Source organism: Grammomys surdaster, unplaced genomic scaffold, assembly GCF_004785775.1.
Source record: "Grammomys surdaster isolate TR1022 unplaced genomic scaffold, NIH_TR_1.0 185, whole genome shotgun sequence".
NCBI lineage: Eukaryota > Metazoa > Chordata > Mammalia > Rodentia > Muridae > Grammomys > Grammomys surdaster.
In genome coordinates this window covers 16,192,216-16,216,467 of record NW_021604630.1, presented here as the reverse complement: position 1 = coordinate 16,216,467, position 24,252 = coordinate 16,192,216, and the positions used below count along the sequence as shown (strand labels likewise).

The 24,252-nt window shown below is 40.3% G+C and overlaps 1 protein-coding gene across 1 annotated transcript in view; it reads left to right on the top strand.

The window, feature by feature from the left end:
• Mtmr7 (myotubularin related protein 7) overlaps positions 1-21,002 on the top strand; it is an 82,408-nt gene extending 61,406 nt beyond the window's left edge. The window contains exons 8-14 of the mRNA XM_028768225.1: positions 6,302-6,411; positions 7,627-7,752; positions 9,365-9,414; positions 12,624-12,824; positions 15,157-15,297; positions 16,500-16,626; positions 18,940-21,002. Coding sequence (XP_028624058.1) covers positions 6,302-6,411; positions 7,627-7,752; positions 9,365-9,414; positions 12,624-12,824; positions 15,157-15,297; positions 16,500-16,626; positions 18,940-19,302 — 1,118 coding nt within the window. The 3' untranslated portion in view covers positions 19,303-21,002. The remainder of the gene's footprint in view (positions 1-6,301; positions 6,412-7,626; positions 7,753-9,364; positions 9,415-12,623; positions 12,825-15,156; positions 15,298-16,499; positions 16,627-18,939) is intronic.
• Positions 21,003-24,252: the final 3,250 nt, after the last annotated feature.

Here is a 24,252-nt window from a genome sequence, read left to right as displayed (position 1 = left end):
AAAGGTTTCTTTAAAATGGTCTGTGTGGCTGGTGAGGCTGTGGGATGTATTGTTGACATTATTACGTTAAATATAATTCAGAAATTTATTCTGAGTCTTTGAAAAAGAGTGAGATGACTTATCTAAACACTGTCCCTCTGCAGACTCCGCTCGTGTCCTTTTTGAATGATGTCACTTCATATGCTACCCAGTGAAGGGAGAGTGTTGTTCGGCTAGTTATTTGAGGGCTGTCTAAATGGTCTTGGATTCTTGACTGAAAAAAAAAAGTGCCAACATCAGTAGTACTTGGGTGTGCTTCATAATGCCTAATAGGGAAAGCACGTGCTCACTACTGCTTTAGATACTAGAGGGTGTGGGAAGACTGAGCCCATGCCCTTCTTCCCCCCCCCCTTTTTCTTTCTCTCTTTTTAATTTTAACTTTTTGAGATTTTATTTTTTTTACAGTCCAGCTGTTGCTCCCCTCTCCCCCTCCCCCCTCCCACAGTTCCTCATCCTATTCCTCCTCCCCCACTGTCTCCAAGAGGGTTTTCCCTACCCCCTTCCAGGCCTCCCCACTCCCTCAGGACTCAAAAGGAGTCCTTAGATGAAATGCCCAACAATGGGCAGAGGGAACTCTGGAGTCTTCCTCTAGTAGAAAGACAGGGCATCAAGTGGAGGGATGGGGTTGCCATCACACAGTCAAAAATTCTGACCCAGTATTGTTCCTGTCTAAAAGAACTGCAGGGACAAAAACCCATGCTATTGTGTGCTTACACCTAGCATGGCTGTTCTCTGAGAGGCCCAACAAGCAGCTGACTGAGACAGATGCAGATACTTACACCCAACCATTGAACTGAAGTCGTGACCCCTGTGGTTGAATTAGGGAAAAGCTGGAAGAAGCTTAGAAGGACGGCAACCCCATGCGAAGACCAGCAGCCTCAACTAACTCAGACCCCTGAGATCTCTCAGATACTGAGCCACCAACCAGGCAGCACACACCAGCTAGTCTGAGCCCCCTCCTCGTTCCACTCCCCCATGACACATATATGGCAGAGGACTGCTGGGTCTGGCCTCAGTGGGAGAAGAAGAGCCTACCCATGCCCCTTTGTGTCCTCCCTCACCCTGTGAAACATTTGCACAGGAGGAAGTGTGTGGGGAAGAGCAGGCAAAGCTGCTTTCTTTCTGAGTGATTTTCATATTTGTTGAGTTCTAACATGCACCTTATATTGACTTTGAATTGTTTGCAGTGTTTTGTGCACTTATACAGTAGAAATGCCCTGTCACATAAAACATTATCATGAGCCCCAGCATCTAGCTCCATGCTGGCAAGTACATTTCTCTGCAATCTGTGGCATATGCTTCTGATGTCAGCTGACATGAACTTTGTTCAGCCAAATGGTTTGTAAATATTGGTTCTGGTTTGGCAACAAGAGCGAACAAATCAGTATTTCTCCCTCATCCCGAGTTTATCCAAACAAACACAACAGTTTTGTATTTAAAAGCCTGGGCACTAATTGTTTCAGTTTCAAGTGTAGCCCCATCTGTCATGTGTGTTAATCATCCACAGAGCTATTTGCTTTGAGTGGCCACTGGCCATTAGAGGAAAACATCCTCTCAGCTTTCACCTTGCCTGATGTCCTGGGCAGGTGGGGATGGGGTGGGAGGTAGGGGGAGGATTAATTTCCCAAGCATGTGCAATTTCAGTGTTCCTGAAAGCAGAGTTGTTACCCAAGGACTGTCCTTAGTGTGGAAGAAATGAGCTGACACGGCAGGAACCCAGCCGCCCATCCTTCCTGTGACAGGCGCTGGTGTACTCTCTCACCTTGCTCTCAGTGGTCTCTCCCCCTCACTGTCAGCACAGGCCATCACTAGATTACCTGCAGAGCCTGGAGCTTTTAGCTTTAAACTTTCTGTGAGTTCTGCCCTCTGTGGGAAGAGGGTAAATAGCCTTCGCCCTGGGCTGAGCTACACATTCCAAATGCCCAGATATCCGTTAGGCCTGCTAGATTTTCTGAAATAAACATGCATGCTAATCAACCCACAGACCCTACAATAGGAACCCAAGTGCTGGCTCCTTAACTGAAGTAACTTCAGGACACTGTTTTCTGTGGAAGGCTTAATGGAATCAGCTGAACCTCGTTGCTTCTCCTTGGAATGTGTGTATTTTTGGATTAAGTTGAAAATTTTGGGTCATGGCCTGAGGTTGGGTGTTGTAAGCACCAGGCATCCAGGGAGTATTAAAAACTCAGGTAGGGTGCTAGACTTAGACTTTGCCTCACTTCCAGCTAGGCTGTGTCCTTGGGCAGTGTGTACAGACTGAGGTGACCGGCCACATGGAGGGCCTGTTGAGTATGTAGGCCAAACTTTTCTTTGTGGCAACTAGGGCTGGCATTTGACCTTTGCATCAACTCCCACTGTCTGTCTGCTGATGCTCTTCCTCTCTGAGCTCGGGAAAGCTTCCTGAGGTGACTGTGCTTATCTGCTCTTTGGGAGTCATTAGAGCATTAACCTTTGCATGCTATGTTTCCTAAGTGATCTTTCTTCCTTTCTGAGTGACTTTCCCCCGCTGTCCAGGAAAAAAAATCTCTTCTTCCCATACCTTAAGCTGCATCAAGATTAATTAATTGGGTGTTTGAGGGGATGCATACTTTTACAATTTACTGATGTAATTCTCTTTTACAATTTAAAGGTATGCGTGTCAAACTAAACTTCCATACGCATCCTAAGTCACCACTGTCCACAGAAATACAATGCAAGCCATAGCTGTGAGTAGTATGTGTAATTTGAAGCTAGCTGGTGGTTAGGGTCTAAAACTAATAGAAAGTGTGGATTATTTTTTATCATTTGAGAATTTCATACATGCACCTAATGTGTTTGAATCAAGACCGTCTCGTACCCATGCCCTCCTCTGTGCCTTCTGCTTTGTCAGTACCACATATTCCTGCCCAGTCTCATGTTTTGTCGTTTATGTTAAAAGCCAATGTGTCCCCTTAGTGGTGGCAGTATATGCCAAGGTGTAAGGCTATCTACTGGCCCGTCAGAGGCCAAAACCTTGAAGAGAGCCGACTCTCCCTCTTTCCCAGCAGTAGTTAATGGCCATAGCTCCTCAGCTAGATGTGGGGCTTTGTGACCACCTCCCTCACCCTATGCTGGGATTCTGTCAGCCTGGAGCTTGGGCATGTCTTGTGCATGTCATGCTTTGAGTTCAAATGTGCTGCTGTCCTGTTGGTCCAGAAGACAGTATTGTTCTTGTCATCTGCTGCCGTTGCTTCTTACAGTCTTTTCTCCTCTGTGATGATCTCTGAACCTTGGAAGATTGTGTGTGTGTGTGTGTGTGTGTGTGTGTGTGTGTGTGTATGTGTGTGTGTGTATGTGTGTGTGTGTGTATGTGTGTGTGTGTGTATGTGTGTATGTGTGTGTGTGTCCATTCCTTCCACTTCTCACAATACCTGCTGCTCTCTCCTCGATGCTCCTTACCCAACATGTGCATTACCTTTATTGTCCTCAATGCCACTCGGGGCCGAGGCTAATAACTCAGGCTGTACTTCCTTTCTAGTATTAATATCTTCCCTGGGTATTTTCCGGTCACTTCAGGTTTTTGTTTCTGCAGTTTGCACCATGCATTGCCCATATGTTTGATACTGGAAGATGAACTGCCAACTCTCAGTGGTTAGGTTAGGGGGCTTTATTGTTAGGAGTGCTGAAGGAGAGAGAATAGGCTCAGATGAAGGGCCAGTTGAGGTTCCTGGCCATTATTTTTTAAAGTTGTTGTTGGTTGGTTTTCTGTTAGTAGTTTTTTTTTGAGCATTTGTAGGTTCATAGCAAAACTACACAGTAGACAGAGATTTCTATATAGCCACCCACAAAGATAGACTTCAACATGCTTCGCCTTCTCATATGTGTAAACTTCCCCACCTGTATATCTTGACCACATACTTAGCAACCCCACATGTATAGCCTCCCAGCCTGAATACCACCCTTTTTAGAAAGTTCTCTGTCAAGGTGGCACATTTGTTACAATCTGTGTACTTAAATTGACACGATATTATCACTTAAACCCCTGTATCTCTGTTTATACAGAGTAGGTGTACTGTCTGCACAATGCTTGTGTCCTGATGAACCATTTTATATATATATTGTGCGTGCGTGCGTGTGTGTGTGTATGTGTGTATGTATGTGTGTATGTGTGTATGTATGTATGTATGTGGTGTGTATGTGATGTGTATGTGCACAATGTATCTGCATGCACATGTGTGCACATGGCTGAAACTCACATGTCAACATTGGCAGTTAGTTTTTAAGATAGGATCTCTCACTGAACCCAGGCTCACCAGTTGGCTAGAGTAGCTGGCTAGTAAGTTCCAGGAATCCTCCTGTCTCTTCCCTCTCCCTTGAGTACCAGAGTTTCAGACATGCACCAACATGCCCAGGTCTTAATTTGGATTTTAGTGATCTGAACTTAGGTCCATAGGCTTGGGAGGCAGGGACTTTCCTGATTGACCAATCTCCCTGAGCTCCAATAAAACAGCTTTCTTGATTCATATTTGTGCTGGGAATCTCAGTGTTATTTCCTTCATCATTATCTTTGTGTGATTAAGAGTTTAACTGCTGATGGTTTTTCTGTGTGGCTCTTTTACAGGAAGTCAGAGTGAAACTCTTGTTATCTGAAACATGGCAGGAGGCATCTGCTGAATTAAATGTTGTCATTAAGAATTTCCCTGTGCTCCCATATGCACAGTACTTTCAAAGACCTAAAGTTGAATGTGGGAGTTTAACTTTGAAAGTACATCTCTGTTTTAACCCTCATACACCTAAGGCTCAGGAACAGTGCAGAGGAGGGGGCAGAAAGATCTTAAGAGCCAGAGGATCAGGGAGTTTGCTGTGAGATTGTCATCTAGCAACATCAGAAGCTATACCCATAAGGTCTCACCAGCATGCCCACCAAAATGTGAGCTGAACAGGGATAGCACCAGTGAGCATGCCAGACTGGCAAGGAAAAGTCCACAGGACCTCAGCTGTACACAAAGAACTATAGGCAACCAAGAAAAGCTGGGAGTAGGAGAGGTAGTTCCCCCAGCCCCACCCCCTTGAAAGAGCATACACATTGGTTGGTTATTCAATACTAAACAATCAGCCCTAAAAACATATATACAGATAACATGGTTATTCTTAGGAACACACACACACACACACACACACACACACACACACACATGCTTGCAGTAACAGTAAATAAGAAAATGAATTTGAAGGGGAATGGGGAGAAGAATATGGGGATGGTTAGAAGGAGGAAGAGATTATAATTAATTAAATTATTCCCCTCCCCCACCCCAAAAAAAAGAATGAAGAAACTGAGGATCAAGGGGATGAATAACAACTGTAAGATTACACACCACTCACTGACAGTTGGGAGTAGGAAGCAGAGCACACTGGGTTTTGTATGTTTACTACATGGGTGAGAGCGTCAGAATATACTTAGGCTGAAATAAAGCTGCAGATCATTATTTAATTTTCCCAGTTTTATCTATAAGACCTGAAAGATTTTTGTACCTGTACAAAATACTCATAAGGTTTGAAATGCTGTGTTGGAGATACATAGAATACTTATCAGCTCTAAGGCTTTTAGTTTCTTGTGTTAAATACCAGATGAGTTCTTGACATCACCGTTTCTTGTTGATAATGCTTTAGAAGGGCCTGTATACCTGCTTTGGATGTATAAAGATAGATGTCGTTGGGATCCTAGCTTTTCTGTCAGTCAAAGGGTCTGATGCACGGGACTGGGAGCAAAGGTATAGACCTCATTCTGTACACAAGCTACACTGGCACCTAGTAGGCTGCTGGCAAAAGGAGCTGTATCCTTTCCATGTAGGGACTACTTTTAGGATGACTCCTTTGTGAGTTCTTATAGCAGTCCTAATGTAAAGCATTGAGGTGGCGAACCATTCTAATTGGCTAATTGCTGGAGTCAGCATTGTGATGAATCCCCCGCTAGCATTCTGAAGGGAGGTGTTCCTCAGCTGCACAGTTGTAGTCTCTTCACCAGAAAGGTAAGGAACGGTCTGTGCTGGACTTGTGCAATGCGACAGTCAGTGGTTTCATTACTAGTAGGATTCTCATAATAGATTCAGTGTGTCCCATGATCAGAGAAAAAAAAATTAAAAGCCTTATTTGAAGTGGTTCAATAGAGTCTAATTTTACAAACCTGGATATTTATTGACTAGCTAGACTGTATCTACTAAAGCCAACGAATCACTCTAAAATATGGTCATGTAGAAGGAGAGATTGCCTTAATTTCATGTTTGTAACGTGGTTTTTCTTACAGTGTGTGAACTTAAGTCTCCCTCTATGAGTGATTTCCTATGGGGACTCGAGAACTCAGGCTGGCTAAGGCACATCAAAGCCATCATGGATGCAGGGATCTTCATTGCAAAGGTTTGTGAAGGCACAGAAAAAGAGTTATGGGATTAGACACGAAGCTAGTGTAATCTCAGCACGGTCTGTCCTCTTCCTTTGGCTTTCCTGTATTCACGCATGGGTAGCAGGCTTTGCTGACCTCATGTGGTGAACGTGATTTTGTGAAAGAGTGCAGTGGGCAAATAACTGTGTTAACACAGTGGTCAAATGCTAAAATATTTCCAGAATATTCTCTTTCAGCAGATTTAATCCTGAATAAAGGAAAGAATTTTCTATAGGAGACTGTATAACTCCATGGGAGTCACCTCAGTGATAGGGGCTTAGCTTATATTCAGTAGATCGTGCTTTGCAGTCATGACTTAAGGAAAAGCTAACAGATTCCATTCTACCATTGGAAGGATCTTGCTAGAACTTAAATGTAAACTTTTTTTAAATATAAAATGTTTTTATATAAAATGTTTAATAATTTTGTTATGATATTGGATGTTTTCTGTAAATCCTTAGATTTCTGTCATAAGAGCCCCATGCTGTTGATGGTGATGCCACTTTTTAGCTACTCATCCTTGTGTAGTGCCCGGCATTGTGTTGTGGATGTGGTAGTAAGCAGGATGAAGTCAAGTGTCTTACAGAAGTCACGCACATAAACAAAAGTATAATTTCAGATACTGATAAATGGTATAGTTAGTGATAAATAATCACTGTATTTCCCAGTGCAAGACAGCAAAAGACGCATATATGTGAAAACAGATAGAAATTCTTTCATTCAGTTCCTGATATAATCTTTGCCTTTTCTTCTTCCTCTGAACATATTACTTGGGCCTTTTCTTTTTATCTGTAACTTCATAATTTGATAAATTAGAATTTATGTACCTCTCCTTTTTAGAAAAGGCCTGTAGCAACCCTAGGATTTCAGTAAGGCATAACTTGTGTTGCAGGTGAGCTGGGGACAGGTCATGAAGGTGTGTTGCATAGTGCAAATACTTGTATTCAGTACATTTGTTGATTCATGGTGTTTTGAATGTGGGCTTTTATATGTAATGAGAAAAGGGAGGAAGGGAGGAATGAAGGAAGGAAGGAAGGGAGCGAGGGAGGGAGGGAGGGAGGGAGGGAGGGAGGACGGACAGGCAGGCAAGCTGTGGCTGCTAGTTTTAAGAAAGCTGGGCCCAAGTGTTAATTCTGAGTTCCCTTAGTCTCTAGCCAAACCTAATAGTCACAGTGACTCTGTCATTTCAGGCAGTTTCAGAGGAAGGAGCAAGTGTGCTTGTCCACTGTTCTGACGGCTGGGACAGAACGGCCCAGGTATGTTCGGTGGCAAGCCTGCTGCTGGACCCTTACTACCGGACTCTGAAAGGATTCATGGTGAGTCTGGCGAGAACCTTCCTGAGAGAGGCAGAGCCTTGATCAGCAGTGCACTTCATTTTTAGAATCTTGTGATTTTTTTTTTTTCCTAAGCAGCAGCATTCTTTTTTTTTAGTACATCAGCAAGGTTGAGTAAAGGGGAGAAACTGAAATAGGCTTGAAATACATTAATATTGAGGATGTTAAAACTAGCTTACTTCAATGCTCCTAGGTGTGAATTTAGGAGCAATTTAAAATATACTTAAAAAATTTGGAAAATAATGATTTGTATACATAATTTGCTCATAAGTATCTCAAGTTGGGGCAGTATATGACTATGTCAACAGAAAACATGAGAAAACACATTTGGAAAAAAGTCATTATTGTACATACAAATAGTTCTTGGGAGATAAAAAAGAGACAACATTCACTCCCAAGTTCCTATTTTTTAAGTGGTCCTTGACAGAACTGGATGATAATATTGAATTTCACTGTTTTCTATCTTTGCTGGAATTGGGAACACATCCTGAGAGCTGGAACTTTTTGGGTGTCCCTCACAATTTGACTTTGACTTCAGCCGCAGTAGTCTGGGATGTGATGTTATAGGTGAGCTGGCAGAATCCCTTCAAATGACTGTAGGGGCTTCTGGTGACTAGGTGACCTGGTACCTGCCTCTTGACTATAACTAGATAGAACGTACTTTTGGTGGATCCTGAATCTGCTAGGGACAGAGGCTGACAGGACCTCCACAAAAACAAACAAACAAACCCAAACATCTGTATCACTGGACCCGTTCTGTGAGTTATGTCAGCTGTTACCCTGGGGACAAGGCAGAAGAGGCAGGCCACTTCTTCAGAACATACTACTTTAGACAACTGAGATCCTGAGCAGACCAGATGCCTTTGTTTAGTTGAGAGCGTCCCGGTTCCTATGTACATACTGCCATGAGTCTTTTTCTTTCCTACACAAGAATCTTCCCACATTAGGCCATCACATTTATAGAAGACAGTTAGAGATGTCAAGGGCAGATATCAGTTCTAAGGAGTGATATTAATGTAATTATTCCATATTATTTCATTGACCATTTGTTAAAAAGGAAATGGCATTCCATGTTGGTTAACAGATGAGGTTAAGAATAGGGAGAATAGGAGATGAAGTACTCCCTGAGACCCGATCTTTGGAGAACATTTCATCTGTATTCTCCTCCTCTAGAATGATGGGTAATAATGGCTGTCAGTGCATCAAGATGACAACAAGCATGGTGCCTTTAAATTCTCATATAGAAGGCCTTCATTCTGGATACATTCTGGATAACGTGATTCTTTTAAGATTGATTTACTATTGTTTTATGTAAGAGGTTTTGCTTGCAAGTATGAATGTGTGCAACATGTGCATGTGGACCTGGAGTGATGGGTAGTTGTGAGGAGCCATGTGGGTGCCAGGGCCTGAAACTGTCCTCTGAAGAGCATCAAGTGCTCTTACACTAATGAAGCCTCTCTTGTTGGGTAGCATATTCTCAGTCATGTGGGAGTTTCCTCTATTCCCAGTAACTCGGTCCTTTTTTTATTAGTTTGCTTCTCTTATATTTCCCTTAGAAGTTGCCATGATATTTTATTCGTTTTTGTATGTGTAGGTATTAATTGAAAAGGACTGGATTTCCTTCGGACATAAATTTAATCATAGGTAAGCAACATTTTTTATTGAAAATATTTATTTTTAATATACTATATCCTCATTACATTTTCCCTCTCTACTCTTCCCAGTTCCTCCCCACACTCTCCCATAGGTATCTAGCCCCATTCTACCTTTCATTAGAAAACAAACAGGTATCTAAGGGACGATAATAAAATAGGAGAAAATAAAACAAAAAATAAACACATTGAAATAGGACAAAACATACAAATAAAAGAGCCTAAGAAAATGTGTAAGAAATAGATATAGACATAGAGACTTAACTTGTTTGCACACTCAAGAATCTGTAAAAACACAAAACCAGAAGCTATAATATATATAAACCTGTATGATAAAAAACAATAAACGATAAAAAAAAAAAAAAAAACGAAAAGGCCCTGACATGACATTAAGAGACAGTGGCCTCCAAAGATGCAGCCATTTGTTTTCTGTTGGTCATCTACTGCTGGACATTCAGTGTGCCCTTGTGTGCCCTTAAGAATAGTTTGTTTCCCTAATGAGATTCCTTTGGATGAAACTTAGATTTCCATTTGCAGGTAGTCATCAGTTGGAGATAACTGGTGGATTAGGGATGGAACATGCACCCACTTCTTTTAGCTCTAGGGTCCCCCAGGCTGCCTCAGTTTCAGTACATTCATATGACCCCATATTGGTTTAGAGGGTCTTGTTTTCCTGCTGTCCTTCCTCCAAACCCTCTAGTTCTTACACTCTTTCTGCCTCTTCTTCTGCAGGACACATAACATTTAGGGCTGAGTGTTCTAAGGTCTCCCTCTCTGCATATTGTCTGGCTGTGGGTCTTTGCATTTTTTGCTGTCTCTGCTGCAGAAGAGAGCTTTTCTGATGATGGCTGAGCAAGTACTAATCTATAAGTACAATAGAATGCCATTGTGTGTTATTTTATTGAAGTTCTTTTAGTAGAACAGTAGTATTTGGTTTTATCCTAGGTTCCTGGGCTATCTGGTCTCAGGATCGTGGTTACCCAAGCAGTATTCAGTGTGGGTTCCATCTCATGGAGTGGGCCTTAAGTCACATCAGATGCTGGTTGGTTACTCCTACAAGTTTTGTGCCACCATTGCACCAGCATTATCTTGCAAGTAGGACAGCATTGTAAATCAAATGGCTTATAGCTGGCTTGGTGTTTGTTTCTCTAAGAGTACCTTCCTGTACTGAAGTCACTAGGGTGTAGGCACCAGTCTATCTTTGTAAGATTTTGTTGTGATAATGTAGATTTGCTGTTCTGGCATTACTTATTCCTTGTGCTTTTTGGGTATGGCTTTCTTCTTTAGATAGAAGTTTTCCTTCTAGTGCTTTCTGTAGGACAGGATTTGTAGATACTTCTAGATAAGTTTTTTTTTTTTTTAATGTCTTTTTTCCTACCTATTTTGATCGAAAGTTTTGCTGGGTATAGTTGTGTGGGCTGGCATTTGTGGTGTCTTAGGGTTTATAGAACATTGGTCCAGACCATCTGTTTTTTAAAATTCCCATTGAGAAGTCAGGTGTTATACTAATAGGTATGCCTTGATGTTACTGGGTCTCTTTCCCTTGCAGCTCTTAATATTCTTCTGTTGTTGTTGTTCTGTGTGTTTAGTGTTGTATTATGTGCCATGGGGAATTAATTACCTTTTTAGTCCATGCTATTTTGTATTCTGTATGCTTTCTGTACATTGATAGGCTCCTCCTGCAAAATAGGAGCATATTCTTTTATGCTTTAGTTGAAAATATTTTTTGTGATGTTTTGTGCTAGGATTGTTTTAGATATAACATTTTCTTGGATCAAAGTATCCATTTCTTCTGTCTTGTCTTCAATGCCTGAGATTTTTTTTTTTTCTATTTCCGTTTCTCTTGGTAAAGCTAGCCTCTGCTTGAGCTCTAGACAGTTTCCCTGTATAGCCCTGGCTGTCCTGGAACTTAACTCTGCAGACCAAACTGGCCTCAAACTCAGAGATCCACCTCCCTTTGCTTCCTAACTGCTGTGATTAAAGATGTGTCTCACCACCACCTAGCCCCAAAGTTTTTCATTTCCAGATCCACTTCCTAGCTCCAGTTGTTTTGTTCATTTCTTCCCACTGTTGGTGATTTAACAGATCTAAGGGATTTATTTGCTTCTTTAAAGATTTCTATCCTATTCATAAAGGATATTTTAAGGTCTTTTCCTTGTGCTTCAGCTATGTTGAAATACTAAGGGCCTGCTGTGATACGATTGCTGGTCTCTAGGGGAGATATACCATTTGACTGTTACTGTTTTTATACTGGTGTCTAGGTTTCTGAGTTTAGAATGATTGTAATTCTATGTGCTGACACTGGGAATTGTCTTTGTTTGGTGGATATTTTGTTCCTTGGTTTCTGTTGTCTTCTTTAGTTCTTAGGAAAGTGTTGTGGCTGTGGGTTGCTTGGTAGAGAGTGCTTGTACAAGTCTATGGGTGGCAGAAAGGATTGAACTGGGTAGGGTAAAAGGTTGAAAGGGGCTTCAGAAAAGAGCTAAGGGGATCCTAGGCATACCTAGAAGCAGAGTCCACAGTGAATAGGTGTGATCAAGAGATTAGATCTTAGAAGTGTTAAAGGAGAGGAGGTCCTAATGGAGGACAGGAAGAGGAATATGAGTTACTTACCAAAGACCCTGCCACGGCCACTGGGGGTCTCAAGTAGAGAGTGCTTTCAGGTATCAGGGGCTGACACAGAGGAATGGGAATTGTCATGAGACACAAAGGGAGGGAGGGCTGGGATGTCTACAGGAAAGAGGAAAGCTGGTTCCACAGAAAGGTAAGTGAGATGGGAAGAGGGGCACCTTCAAGCAGGCTGGTACAGGGCTGGGGATGAGACCCAGGATTATTTCTGGTAAACCAGTGTCATTCACTGGTAGTCTCAATAGAGAAATGTGAGTAGGAACGCGGCAGTGTAGGATCTGTGGTCACCTCTGCTGAAGGAATGGTCTTTACAGCTAGTAACACAAATGTTAAGAACCTAAAAGTCCTTTATCCAGGAAAAGTTTTCTGTCACAAATATTCTCTTCTCTATCCAGACTTCTATTACAATCTTTATCTTCCAATTAGAATTTTAAAGTTTATTTTTTTATTTCATTCTAAGGTTTTATGATTTTCTTAGGGATTAAAGTTGCTTTTATGATAATCTTTGCATTTATAGCTTTCTAATTAAAACAAAAAGCTCCTATGTTATAAAGTCTAGAGTACTTTGTTTTATAGATATGGCAACTTAGATGGTGACCCTAAAGAAATCTCTCCAGTGATCGACCAGTTCATTGAGTGCGTCTGGCAGTTAATGGAACAGTTCCCTTGCGCCTTTGAGTTCAACGAGAGGTTTCTGATTCACATTCAACATCATGTTTACTCCTGCCAGTTTGGAAACTTCCTATGTAATAGCCAGAAGGAGAGACGAGAACTCAAGTAAGTTATGGTGTCCAATTTTTAGTGATTTTGGCAACTTGGAGTTTCATATAGATTTTCATAATTCTGAGCACTACTGAGTTACAAAATTATTTTACATTCTTTTCGTGTTCCTGACATCATTTCATAAGTGGTTTAAATGGTACTTACCAGATCACAAAAATATGTAGTCACTTTTTCCTGTGATTTCTGTCTGAATCAGATAGGGGACTTGACACTAACAAAGGAAACTTCAGGAATTAAAGAAATTAATTTTGTCTTTAAAAAAATTAGACATTTGATAGAGATAATAAAAACTTCAAGTTAAGCCAGGCGGTGGTGGCGCACGCCTTTAATCCCAGCACTTGGGAGGCAGAGGCAGGCGGATTTCTGAGTTAGAGGCCAGCCTGGTCTACGGAGTGAGTTCCAGGAGAGCCAGGGCTACACAGAGAAATCCTGTCTCCAAAAACCAAAAAAAAAAAAAAAAAAAAAAAACCTTCAAGTTAAATGGAAAAGCATATTTGCAACTGAGGGCATTAGGTTTTTAGTTTGATTTTTTAAAATTGAGTATATTCAGTGTATATAGCAGTTGATGAGTTTGATTATAAAGATATTTTCATTCAAGTAGATCCTATATAGTGCCTTTTACTCCCTCCAAACCCCCAATTTACTTGAGATTAGAGTGTCACAGTATAGCCTATAGTATAGAAAACAAGAACTCATGTCTTGGAACTCATGATTTTTGTACCCAAGTACCACCACAACTGACACCTCCAGCCGGGTTAGACGAAAACTGTGTTGCATTAGTCAAGACTAATAGTATCTGAAATGAGGACTCTCTCATAATGTTGTAAATTAAGACGATTTAAGAAGTGCAAGTCAAAGAACTTTTTGAGGCACTTATGGCATGAAAATGGTTTTAACTATACTGTGTTGTGTATGACCTCCAGTTTAATTGTGTAAAAAATGAGTTCAAATCAAATAAATTTCAGTAGGTTCGTGCCATCTGGAGTGGAATAGAAAATGACTTTTTCTGGTGGCTGCTGATTTGTTCTCTCCATGAAATATCAAGTATGATTTCTACACAGTCCATGCTTGTTCAGAGTGGTTCCTGTATACACATGGGGACCTAAGATCAATCCCCAGAACTCACACTTAAAAAAAAACACTGGGTGTGTAGCAGCATGCTTATCAATGATTTATTATATTTGGGTGTATGTTTTGCCTGAAAGTGCACTGCACACATCTCTGATACATGCAGAGGTCAAGAGTGGGTACTGGATCCCCCGTTACTGAAGTTACAGGAGGTATGCCACCATGTGGGTACTAGGAACCGAACTTGAGTCCTCTGAAAGAACTGCTTAGCCAACCATCTCTCTGGTCTGGTTGCTGTCCTTATAATCCCTGTGCTGGGGAAGTAGACACAGATCCTTTTAGATCTCTCAGTTCACTGAGAGATCCTTACTCAAAAAACAAGTGGTATTTGGGAGATGGATCAGTAGTTAATGTTCGCCACAAACAGGATGACTGGAGTTTTGGATCCCAGAACTAATGTAATACAGTTACCCCAGAGCAGCTGGCTAGTGAACTGTGAGGTGGGGGTTTGAAAGGGCCCCCACCTGAGTGAGTAAAGTAGACCAGGTAAGGATGACTCGACATCAACTACAAGCCTTCACTTGTACATGCATGCATGTACAAGTACATGCATTCATGTACAGTGCACCCACACACATCTGCCCATACACATGCATGCCCACACAACCTCCCGCTTCCTTCATACACACTGCAAATGGCAAAAGGAGAAAGGGTTCACAGTTCCTGAAGGAGGACTCCTGAGGTTGAATGCTAGCCTCTGATGATACCACAGCATACACGAGTAAAATGTGCACATAGGATAGTTTGTGGTCTGTTGTACTAGGATAGCTAATCCTAATGGCTTCTGCTTGGCTTTCAATACTGGCTTTTCTACTAACTAGTGGGATTTGGAGAGACTACTTTCCATTCATTTATCTCTTCATCCAGAAATATAGGACATATAGGTATTGTGGATTAAATAAAACTTGAAACATGTATCATAGTGAAAGTTAAGTATCCAGTAATTATTTGGAGGATAAAAACTGGAAAAAAAAGATATAACCAATGTTTAAGTACTCAAAATAACCACACATTTTGTCAAGGCTAGTACAGATAGTAGCGGTATGGACACTATTATAAGAATGTTTCTGTACCATGCCAAGAAGCTACTGGCCAATGGTAATGTCACTGCTATACTAATTCTTTTCCAGCCTTAATGTAAAATACTTGTCTAGAAGAACCAAGATTTGTCATTTCTTGCCTTTCTTTGAAATAACAGGATTCAAGAAAGAACCTACTCTTTGTGGTCAAACATGTGGAAGAATCGGGCTGACTACCTCAATCCTCTGTTTAGAGCTGACCACAGTCAGACCCAGGGGAGCCTTCATCTGCCGACAGCTCCATGCAACTTTACATATAAGTAAGTCAGTCTTTAGGAACTTGCCAGATGTGGTTTACAACTGTTAACAACTTAACATTCAGAGGCCAAAGTATATGAAATAAGAGCTTCAAGGCTTTGCTGGAGATAAAACCCACCAGAGAAGATGCTTGGCTATCTGATGGAGGCATTTCTGGCAATGCTGTTTTCTTTGTATTGCTCTACATGTGAAATTCCCTTTAGAAATTGATGCTTTATAATAAGGCCTTTCACAGTACAAGTTCCCATCATGGTAATTGAAGTGCAAAAAAGGAAGTGAAGGAGGAGAGAAAAATCAAGTCCTGTAGAAGTAGAATTTGAAGCACAAGTTTGGTGGAAATATCTGCCTATGGAAACCATTGATTTTAAGATGGTACTGGGTGGGAAGAGCATAGTGGCCTTCACAGGTTCTAGTGAAGATACTAAGTGTCTACTGCATGCTATCCATTGGATTCACTTCAGTCTTGTATCCAACATACTGTGTGTTCCATTCCTCAAGATGGTTTCAGTCCTAGTCACTCCAGTATTATTTCTCTGACAGCATAGCAGAATATTAATTTTATATAAAAATACCTGCATGGCTTATGCAAAATAGCTCTTTTAAGACTAATCAAGACATGCTGCAGTTACTTGTATCACAACTAATTCATCAATAGCCCATAACTAATGGTTAAAACTACTTTACTGCAGTTCAGGCACTGTTCTATGTGCTGGAGATAAATAAGGTACCTTGCCCTCGAGGCACTTTTTAATAGGCCTAAAGATACCCCTAGCATGACAATTTGTTCCATTTGCATTCCATAAAGCTTTATTGTCTAGGATAGATTTATTGAAAATGCATATGTCAGTTTCTATGCTTGTAATAAAGTCAAAGCTGTTGTAAGTTGAAAGGTCAGATATTCTTTGCAGCAGGAATTCTAACTATATAATCACAAATCCTTAAGTTCCAATGATAAAATTTGCTGCTTCAGTCTATTATAGAAAAACATATTATGTATGTTCTTACTATTAATATAAACTTACTCTTCCTAAGAGAAGTTAAATACCCTAGAAAAATCTATTAACCTGAAATTATTACTTTTAGTAGTTGCTTTTTCAAGCCTGTAACTGGCTGTTGGTTATTAATATCGTTGGGCTGTGATACTATAGCCAAGACTTGGGATTGTGGGTTTTCATACTGGGATATGTGCTATGCTTCCTTCCAGGTTTTGGAACGGGATGTATAACCGCTTTGAAAAGGGGCTGCAGCCTCGACAGTCTGTTACAGATTACCTCATGGCTGTGAAGGAGGAGTCCCAGCAGCTGGAGGAAGAACTGGAGTCCCTAGAAGAAGTAAGAGTCTTGCTATTGTTTATATTTTCCTCTGCCCATTTCTTGAGCATTACCTTGAGGAAGACTCTCAAGATCTCGAACATAAATGTAGCATGAGCCATTTTTAAGTCAGTGCGTCAACACCCAGACAACGAAACCCAAAGTTCAGTCATCTGTGTTACTTTCTGGCTCACTTCAGTTTGTAGAAATAATTCACTGGCCAGTAAATTTTATTTTTCCCATCACCATCTTTTCTTTTCTCTTAAATTTTTAAATTTTCTTTTAAAAAAACCCTCAAAACTCATGAAAATGTGAAAAGGCAAAATTAGATACATTCAGCTGAATTAAAACCTGCTGCTCCATTTTTAAAAATTACATATTAATACTGCACTGATATGTAAATAGCTGTGATTGGCTATATAATTTTCATTACTGGGCAGAGACATTGTGTTATGCATAAATGCATTTACTTGCTGTATTCATCTTCAGTGAGTATTATTCATTTTGCCCCATTCTTATTTTAACATTCACTTGCCCAAGGACTGGCTATAAATTCCTGGTGTTTGGAACCTGTACTTTCAAGTTAGAATCAATGTTTTAAATACAATGAGATGGGGCTGGAGATGGCTTTGTGGTTAAGAGTACTCCTCTAGAGAAGATCTGGATTTGGTTCTCAGTACCCAATAGTGGCTCACAACAGGCAACTACAGTTCCAGGGGATCTGATGTCTCTTCTAATCTCCAGACGTTGGATGCATGTGGGGTACAGACTTACATTCAGGCATCCAATGCTGTACATCACTGGGGAAGTAGCTCGAATTGTGTGCAGCAAGATCACTACTTTATAGTGAGTCCTAGTGCGCGAGCGCAGTGCCTTGCAATCCACATGGTCACGTGACCCACGTGACTGGAGGCAGTAGTAGAGCTGAGAGCTTGGACTGAAGAACAAACTGGGAGAACGGAAATGAGCAGCAGATTATAGTTTTGGAGGCCAATCTATTTTTCACAAACACATCCAGTTTTCTAAATCTTAGGATCCTGCTTCTTATAGCATTCTTTTGACTGAAAGTTTGTAAAGTTCAGAAACAAGATATATAAAATATCAAAAGTACCTTAATATTAAATGTTGCTTTATTTCTTTAAAATAGCTAAAGTTTTTTAGCCTAGTGTTCAAGATTATCCCATAATGCATCATAATCCCTTTCTGTTCTCATCTCCAGTGCTCCCCATTTAACTCACAGCATTTTCTGACAACTCCTGCCTTTGTGGCTTTCTAACCACTGCAAGGTCCAGGCCATGCGTTTTCAGTCTTGTTAAAGTACTTCCTGTGCTCTTTCCCTCAAAACCATCTTACCTTTCTGACATGACTACAAGAACTCTGCCCATGTGTTACAATCTTCAGGTGTGCTATGCCTGCATCTGGATTGTGTGTTCTTCCTATGGTCCAGCACAGCCCTTCTGCACTAAAACTAAAAACCCTTGGGAATGCTTCTGAATGTGTAATGCTTACTTTTCACACATTGCCCTACTTATATTAAAGGATACTGATGTAAAATGTATTTGGAACAGCCCACAATGATCTGGTGGAGGAACAGTATATGCATGTTTAAGAATGTAATTGAGCCCTAGAAGTAGTGAATTACTGATACTTGAACACAGGAAGACCAAAAAAGGGCATGTATCATACAAGACTTGACACAAAATGCAACTCTAGGGAGGAGGAGTTAAGTTGCATACTTTGAAAGGATACATGGTCTAGCACGTCCTATTTTGATGAGACAAATACCTCATTTTTACCTTACAAAGACATATTTAGGGGATGGAGAGGTAGCTCAGGAGATACCTGAGCACAGACAACTATCAGACCGACGTTCAATCCCTAGCACTCAAATGGCAGCTTACAATGGTCTGTAACTCTAATTCCAAGGGATCCAACAGCCACTTGTGACCTCCACAAGTACCAGGCACACACACATATGGTGTACAGACTCATGTACAAGCAAATATCTGTATACATAAAAAAATGAAAAAAAAAGTTTAGAGTTAATACGATGCAAATAGTTAATGTCAATTGTATAGTCATAAAAGTGTGGAGGACACTTCCAGGCAGTGTAACCGTATGTATTGTTCACACTGTAGACAATCTATCAAGGTGCTTACTACCATCCTTGTATTAGAGGTAAAGAAAGCAAGACTCTCAGTTAATTTTGTTGAAGTTCGTGACTTCAGGTTTTCACCTGACATAAGACTCTTGTCCTTAATGTTATCCTCAATATGCAAATATATATGTAAAAATAGATTGTGACTTTTCTTAAAGTTGTTATTTATTTTTTAGAGGCTGGAAAAAATTCAGAAAGTTCACTTCAATGGCACCAAAGTGAAGAGTAAACAAAGTGAACCCAGCAAACACTCGGGATTTTCTACCTCAGACAACAGCACAGCCAACACTCCTCAGGATTACAGTGGGAACATGAAGTCCTTCCCATCCAGGAGCCCTTCCCAGGGTGATGAAGATTCTGCTCTGATTCTAACCCAAGACAATTTAAAAAGCTCAGACCCCGATCTTTCAGTGAATAGTGATCAGGAGTCTGGGGTGGAGGATCTGAGCTGTCGATCTCCCAGTGGTGGTGAGCATGCACCCAGCGAAGACAGCGGCAAGGACCGGGACTCTGACGAAGCTGTGTTTCTCACTGCCTGAAGTTTCCCTTTGGAGGTTCAAAGTAAAAGACACAGAAACACTTTCAAATTAAGGGGAAAGTGCAATTCGTAGTAAAAATGTTGAGAAATGGCAAGTTCCATCCATAACTATAAAATTACAGCTGTGAAAATGGAAAAAAAAATGTTTGTTATCAATAGCCAGTTCTTTTATCAAATCATTCTTCCCAGAGGGCACGGGGCAGGAGCCAGCGGGGCTGTCAAGACCTTCCCACCAGCTCCCATCAGCTGCCCTCACATCATCATTAGGATAAGCTGCTCTGTATCACCAGTACTCTCCAGACCATGGCGTCTGATCCCCAGTATGTGCTCACTGAGTGTAATCTCCTCATCCTGGGTAGATAGTTCAAATTTGAGGGAGAGAAGGAAGTAATCTCTGGGGAATCTGACCACCGACACAAGTGGATAGTTCTACAGATTCCGAGCCTGTTGCAAAATGGTGAATGAGTACAAGTTTCAGATTTTGTAACCAGCCTCAGTCTATGATGCTCATCTGCATAGATGCCAGGTCTTCTGAGGGTCAGGATGTGTGGGAGTGACCTCAGGAGAGGAGGAGCCGCGCAAGCCATAGTAAGCTTATCAAAACATAATGGAGACTGATCCCCACTCCTGAGGCTCACGTTAGACTATGAAAATTATACTCACTACAGAGAAAGCATCGTCACCTAAGGCTGTCCAGACAGCTAGACAGTCTTCCCTGGCATAGCATGTCTCTGCTTATAAAGCCCTCCTCTCATACCTGTTGATGTTTGGACTTTGATTTCACTTCCAGATACAGCTTACATTCACAAACATTTGATATTTCCTTCTGCCTTTATCAATATTTAAAAATAAGTACTCAGAGTACCCTTTTCTGTCAAATAAATTTTTCCCCTATGGAGTATCTTCTGCTTCTCAAAAATGTGTATCTTTAACATGAATGTAGTACCTAGTAAAGCAGAAGCCTCACTCACTTTCTCCATCTCAAATCTGAATCCAGACATTAGCTCTTAGCAACCTTTCACTACTATTTCAGAGATTATATCTATCAAATCTGTGAGCCAGCACTAACTTGATTCCGAATTACAACACTGTAAACTCAGTAGGTCATAGTACTCAGTTGCAATGGAAAAGGTAAAGAACTAGGGAATTTGCTTATCATGTAGTTACTATCTGCTTATTGTGATACGACACCACAACCAAGGCAACTAGAATAAAGGATTTATTTGGGGCTTACAGTTTCAAAGGGTCAGAATCCACGACTATCATGGTGGAAGGCATGGCAGTAGCCAAGTAGGTGTGGCATTGGAGCAGTAGCTGACAGGTCACATCTCGAGACAAAACCAATAGGCAGTGAGAGCTAACTAGAAAAGGCATGGATTTTTTTGAACATTTAAAGGCAGCTCCCAGTAGCATACCCCTCCAACAAGGCCGCACCTCTTAATCCTTCCTAAACAGTTCTACCAACCCAGGAACAAAGCATTCAAATAGATGAGCCTTTGGGAGCCATTCTTCAAACTCCCAACACATCTGCTAAACACAGGGAATAAAGGTTACAGCACTTTTCATTTTACAAATTATATAGAAAATTAATTCTTCCTGTAACATTAGCTATATCTCATGACCATGGACTACTGAATGGTACTTCTGAAGAATCTGTTAAAATGCATTTAAATCAGGAGTTGAATTGAGCTTTTGATCTGAAAACGCTTAATGAAGAAATGTTGCTGTGTTTGAACATACTGTTCTTATTATTTGATTTTGCAATGTAAGTACATTCTAATAAATACATTTAATCTTAGTTTTTTATAACAGTAATTTAAAGTGTGAAAATTTTTATCAGATAATGTATTTAATTTTTTTGGAAATAGAAATACAATAAGAAAGGACAAGAGACTGAAAACCTAATATGAGTCATATACACACATCACATAATGTCATAGAATATAATAGTGTTCACATTTGAAGACAGAATGACTTTACCTGTAATATAAAAATATTGTTAATACAAAAATAAAGCAAGTGTAATTCCTTTAGATGTTAAATTGAGCATTTTCTGTCGGAAAGTTTCCCAATTAAACATAAGAATATTTACTCATTTCCCATAGTATATCTACTAGCTAATCAACACATGGGATATAGTGGGAATGGTTTTTACAGCTTTATAACATACATACATTCATTCTCATTCATTCCCCTTCAACCCTTTTCCCGGCCGCCCCCCCCCCCCCAGCATCTGACTATGTAGGCCTGGCTGACCTCAAACTCAGGGATCTGCCTGCTTTTGCCACCTGAGTGCTGGCATTAAAGGTGTGTGTCATCATGCCTGCCTGTTTGACACTTTTATAATACCTGCTTTTAGAAATACTCCTGCCTCTTTTTTTTTTAATAGTAGACAGTAGGTCAACAATAACAAAGAAAAAACATCATCTATGCCAAACTGGACTACATATTTGGAAAAACAGTATGTATATATTTTAATTTTTTACTTTATAATGTGGCACCTTTAACATCAGAGCCACGCATGTTTTGTTCCCTTCATCCTTTTACAAGATATAATTTAGGTATGTGTTCATGGAGTCTTTTTATTTTATTGTTTTTACAAATCAACACTGAAGGTACATAAGTGTTTACTGCAGCCTGTCTTTTCAGAGTCCCTGGATAAATCATGGTCAATTCAACTAAAAATCTCTAGTGCTACATATTCATTCTAAATGAAGCTTCAGTCATTAAGTGTTTTGTTAATTAAGGTAGCGTTTCAGAGAATACTTCAATATATAACTGGCTAAAGACATTACTTCCCAACACTTGAGTACTAAAGAATTTTGATCCTGTTTGAACAAGTCATTTGACAAAAAACAAAAAGCCAACCTCCCAGAAGCCTTCAGTGCTGAAGTGAGAGGAGCATGGAACAGCAGGCTTCAGGCCTTGCCCTTCACTTTGTTTGTAACAAGGGCCTTGTTTGCTGCCATTCTGCCCACTATATAAACTGGTCTGCAAAGCTTCCTGGAATGATTCTCTCATTCTCCCCTCCTGTGTAGGCATAATGGAATTACAGACCTTTTCAACCATGAGCCAGGTTTCTATATACGTCCTGAGGATTTGAACTCGGCTCCCTCATGTTTGCATAACACACTGAGCTCTGAGGCACCACCCCAGCCCAAGTTTTCATTCCTTAAGAGGTTGCAGGTGAGCTAGTAGATAAGAGTGCCTTCCTCATAGGCATGAAGCCCTGAGCTCAATCCCAAGCTCGACATGAACTGGGGTTGGTGATCCACGCTTAGGCTCCTAGTACTCAGGAGGTAGAGGATTGGAAGGACAAGGTCATCCTCGGCTACACTGACATTAGAGGGCAGCCTGGGTTAGAAATCTTGCCTTAGAATAGAAAGCACAAGTTTCATGTATTTCTCCTACAACAGAATCTTACTTGTCCTTCAATTTAAATATATAAACTGGTCTAACAACTTTTCTATATTTTGTTAATTTATTTTGAAGTTCTCAACCAACTTTGACTTTCCTAACTTAGTACTGCCACCTTTAAATATCCTTGACAAATTCTATCCTGGGTAGTCTAGAAATTCCTGTTCTCCTTCATAGTCTTCCATATTATACACTAAAGGAAGTCCGAGTATGTGCTTTGGTATTCATATCTGTAGCCAATTTTTGCAAAGAAGAAATATGGCCATATAATTACAACCATGTACCGTCTCCTGCAAATAACTCAAATTCACACTGGCATATTCACATATTCACCACAAGTAATAAACAGGTCTGAATTAGTTTGTCAACTTGTTAAGTGCAAGCTACTGTGATCAAATGTCTTGGTTTAATGTGTGTATTGTAAAGAGGCTCTCTGAACTTCTAAGGAAAAATTATGCTTCCTTAACTGACAATGAAACTTAGATAATACAAGTTTAAAGAAAAGTATGCCCTGGCCTGGGTGAGCTTTGTGTGTGTGTGTGTGTGTGTCCACACTTGCGTTGTCTCTTCTACAATGCTGAAGTGTGCAGCAGATGCTTAATAAAAAGGCCTGCAGTCTGCTAGTCTCCTGTTCTGGGACATCCCTGGTTTTTAAGAAAACAACCGAACCGTGACTGGCAAATTCTCCACTAACTACAGTGACTGCAGGGATGGTAAACACTTACACGGGGACACTCAGGAGAAGTCTCTGAATGCCCCTGAGTTGGTCACAAATGTGAAACATTACTCCATCTGTTATCTCACATCTGTATCAAGCTTACCCTTTGTCTGCCTGAGGATTAAAGAGCATACCCTTAACAACAGTGCCAGGAAGACAGGCAGTTATAATGGAGTGTAGCCAGCACTGGATCTTTACAGTTCACGTGAATACATCTTCCATGAACATGAAAAAATTTTTTCAATAAGAAAATATTTATGTTTTTCTTAAAATTCCATTACCAAAAATATGTGGAGTAAAAAAAAAAATGAAGTCAAGACAATCCATAATGTATGCAGGCTTTGGAATGACAGTCATGAGAGAAAACTGAGCAATTATGTGTTAGGTGTTTAGTGACTTAGAGCCTACCTTACCAACCTCAGATATGTAGTTATTCATTTTCTTCTTTAGTTCTGTGACACAATACAGAAACAAATTGCTGAATACATCTAAAAATTAGAAAATTAAATTCATTAAAAATTAAGACATTACTTGTTATTATAAAGCTTCTTAGGAAAAACTTTTAAAAAAAGGCTAAGTCAAAGTTACTATTTTTCTCTAGATTTGCCATTTCTTAACAAAAGGATTTACATTTGGAATATAAAAGGAATATCATTTAACCAAAACACATATATACTTTTTTTTTTTAAAGTTAGCATGAAACTCTGGATTGTACTGGTTTAAGTGAAATGCAGTTTTAAAAATAAGTTAAATATCTATTTATGAGATGAATGGCACCTGTCTGTAACCCTGTACTTAAGGAGGAGGAGCACAAGT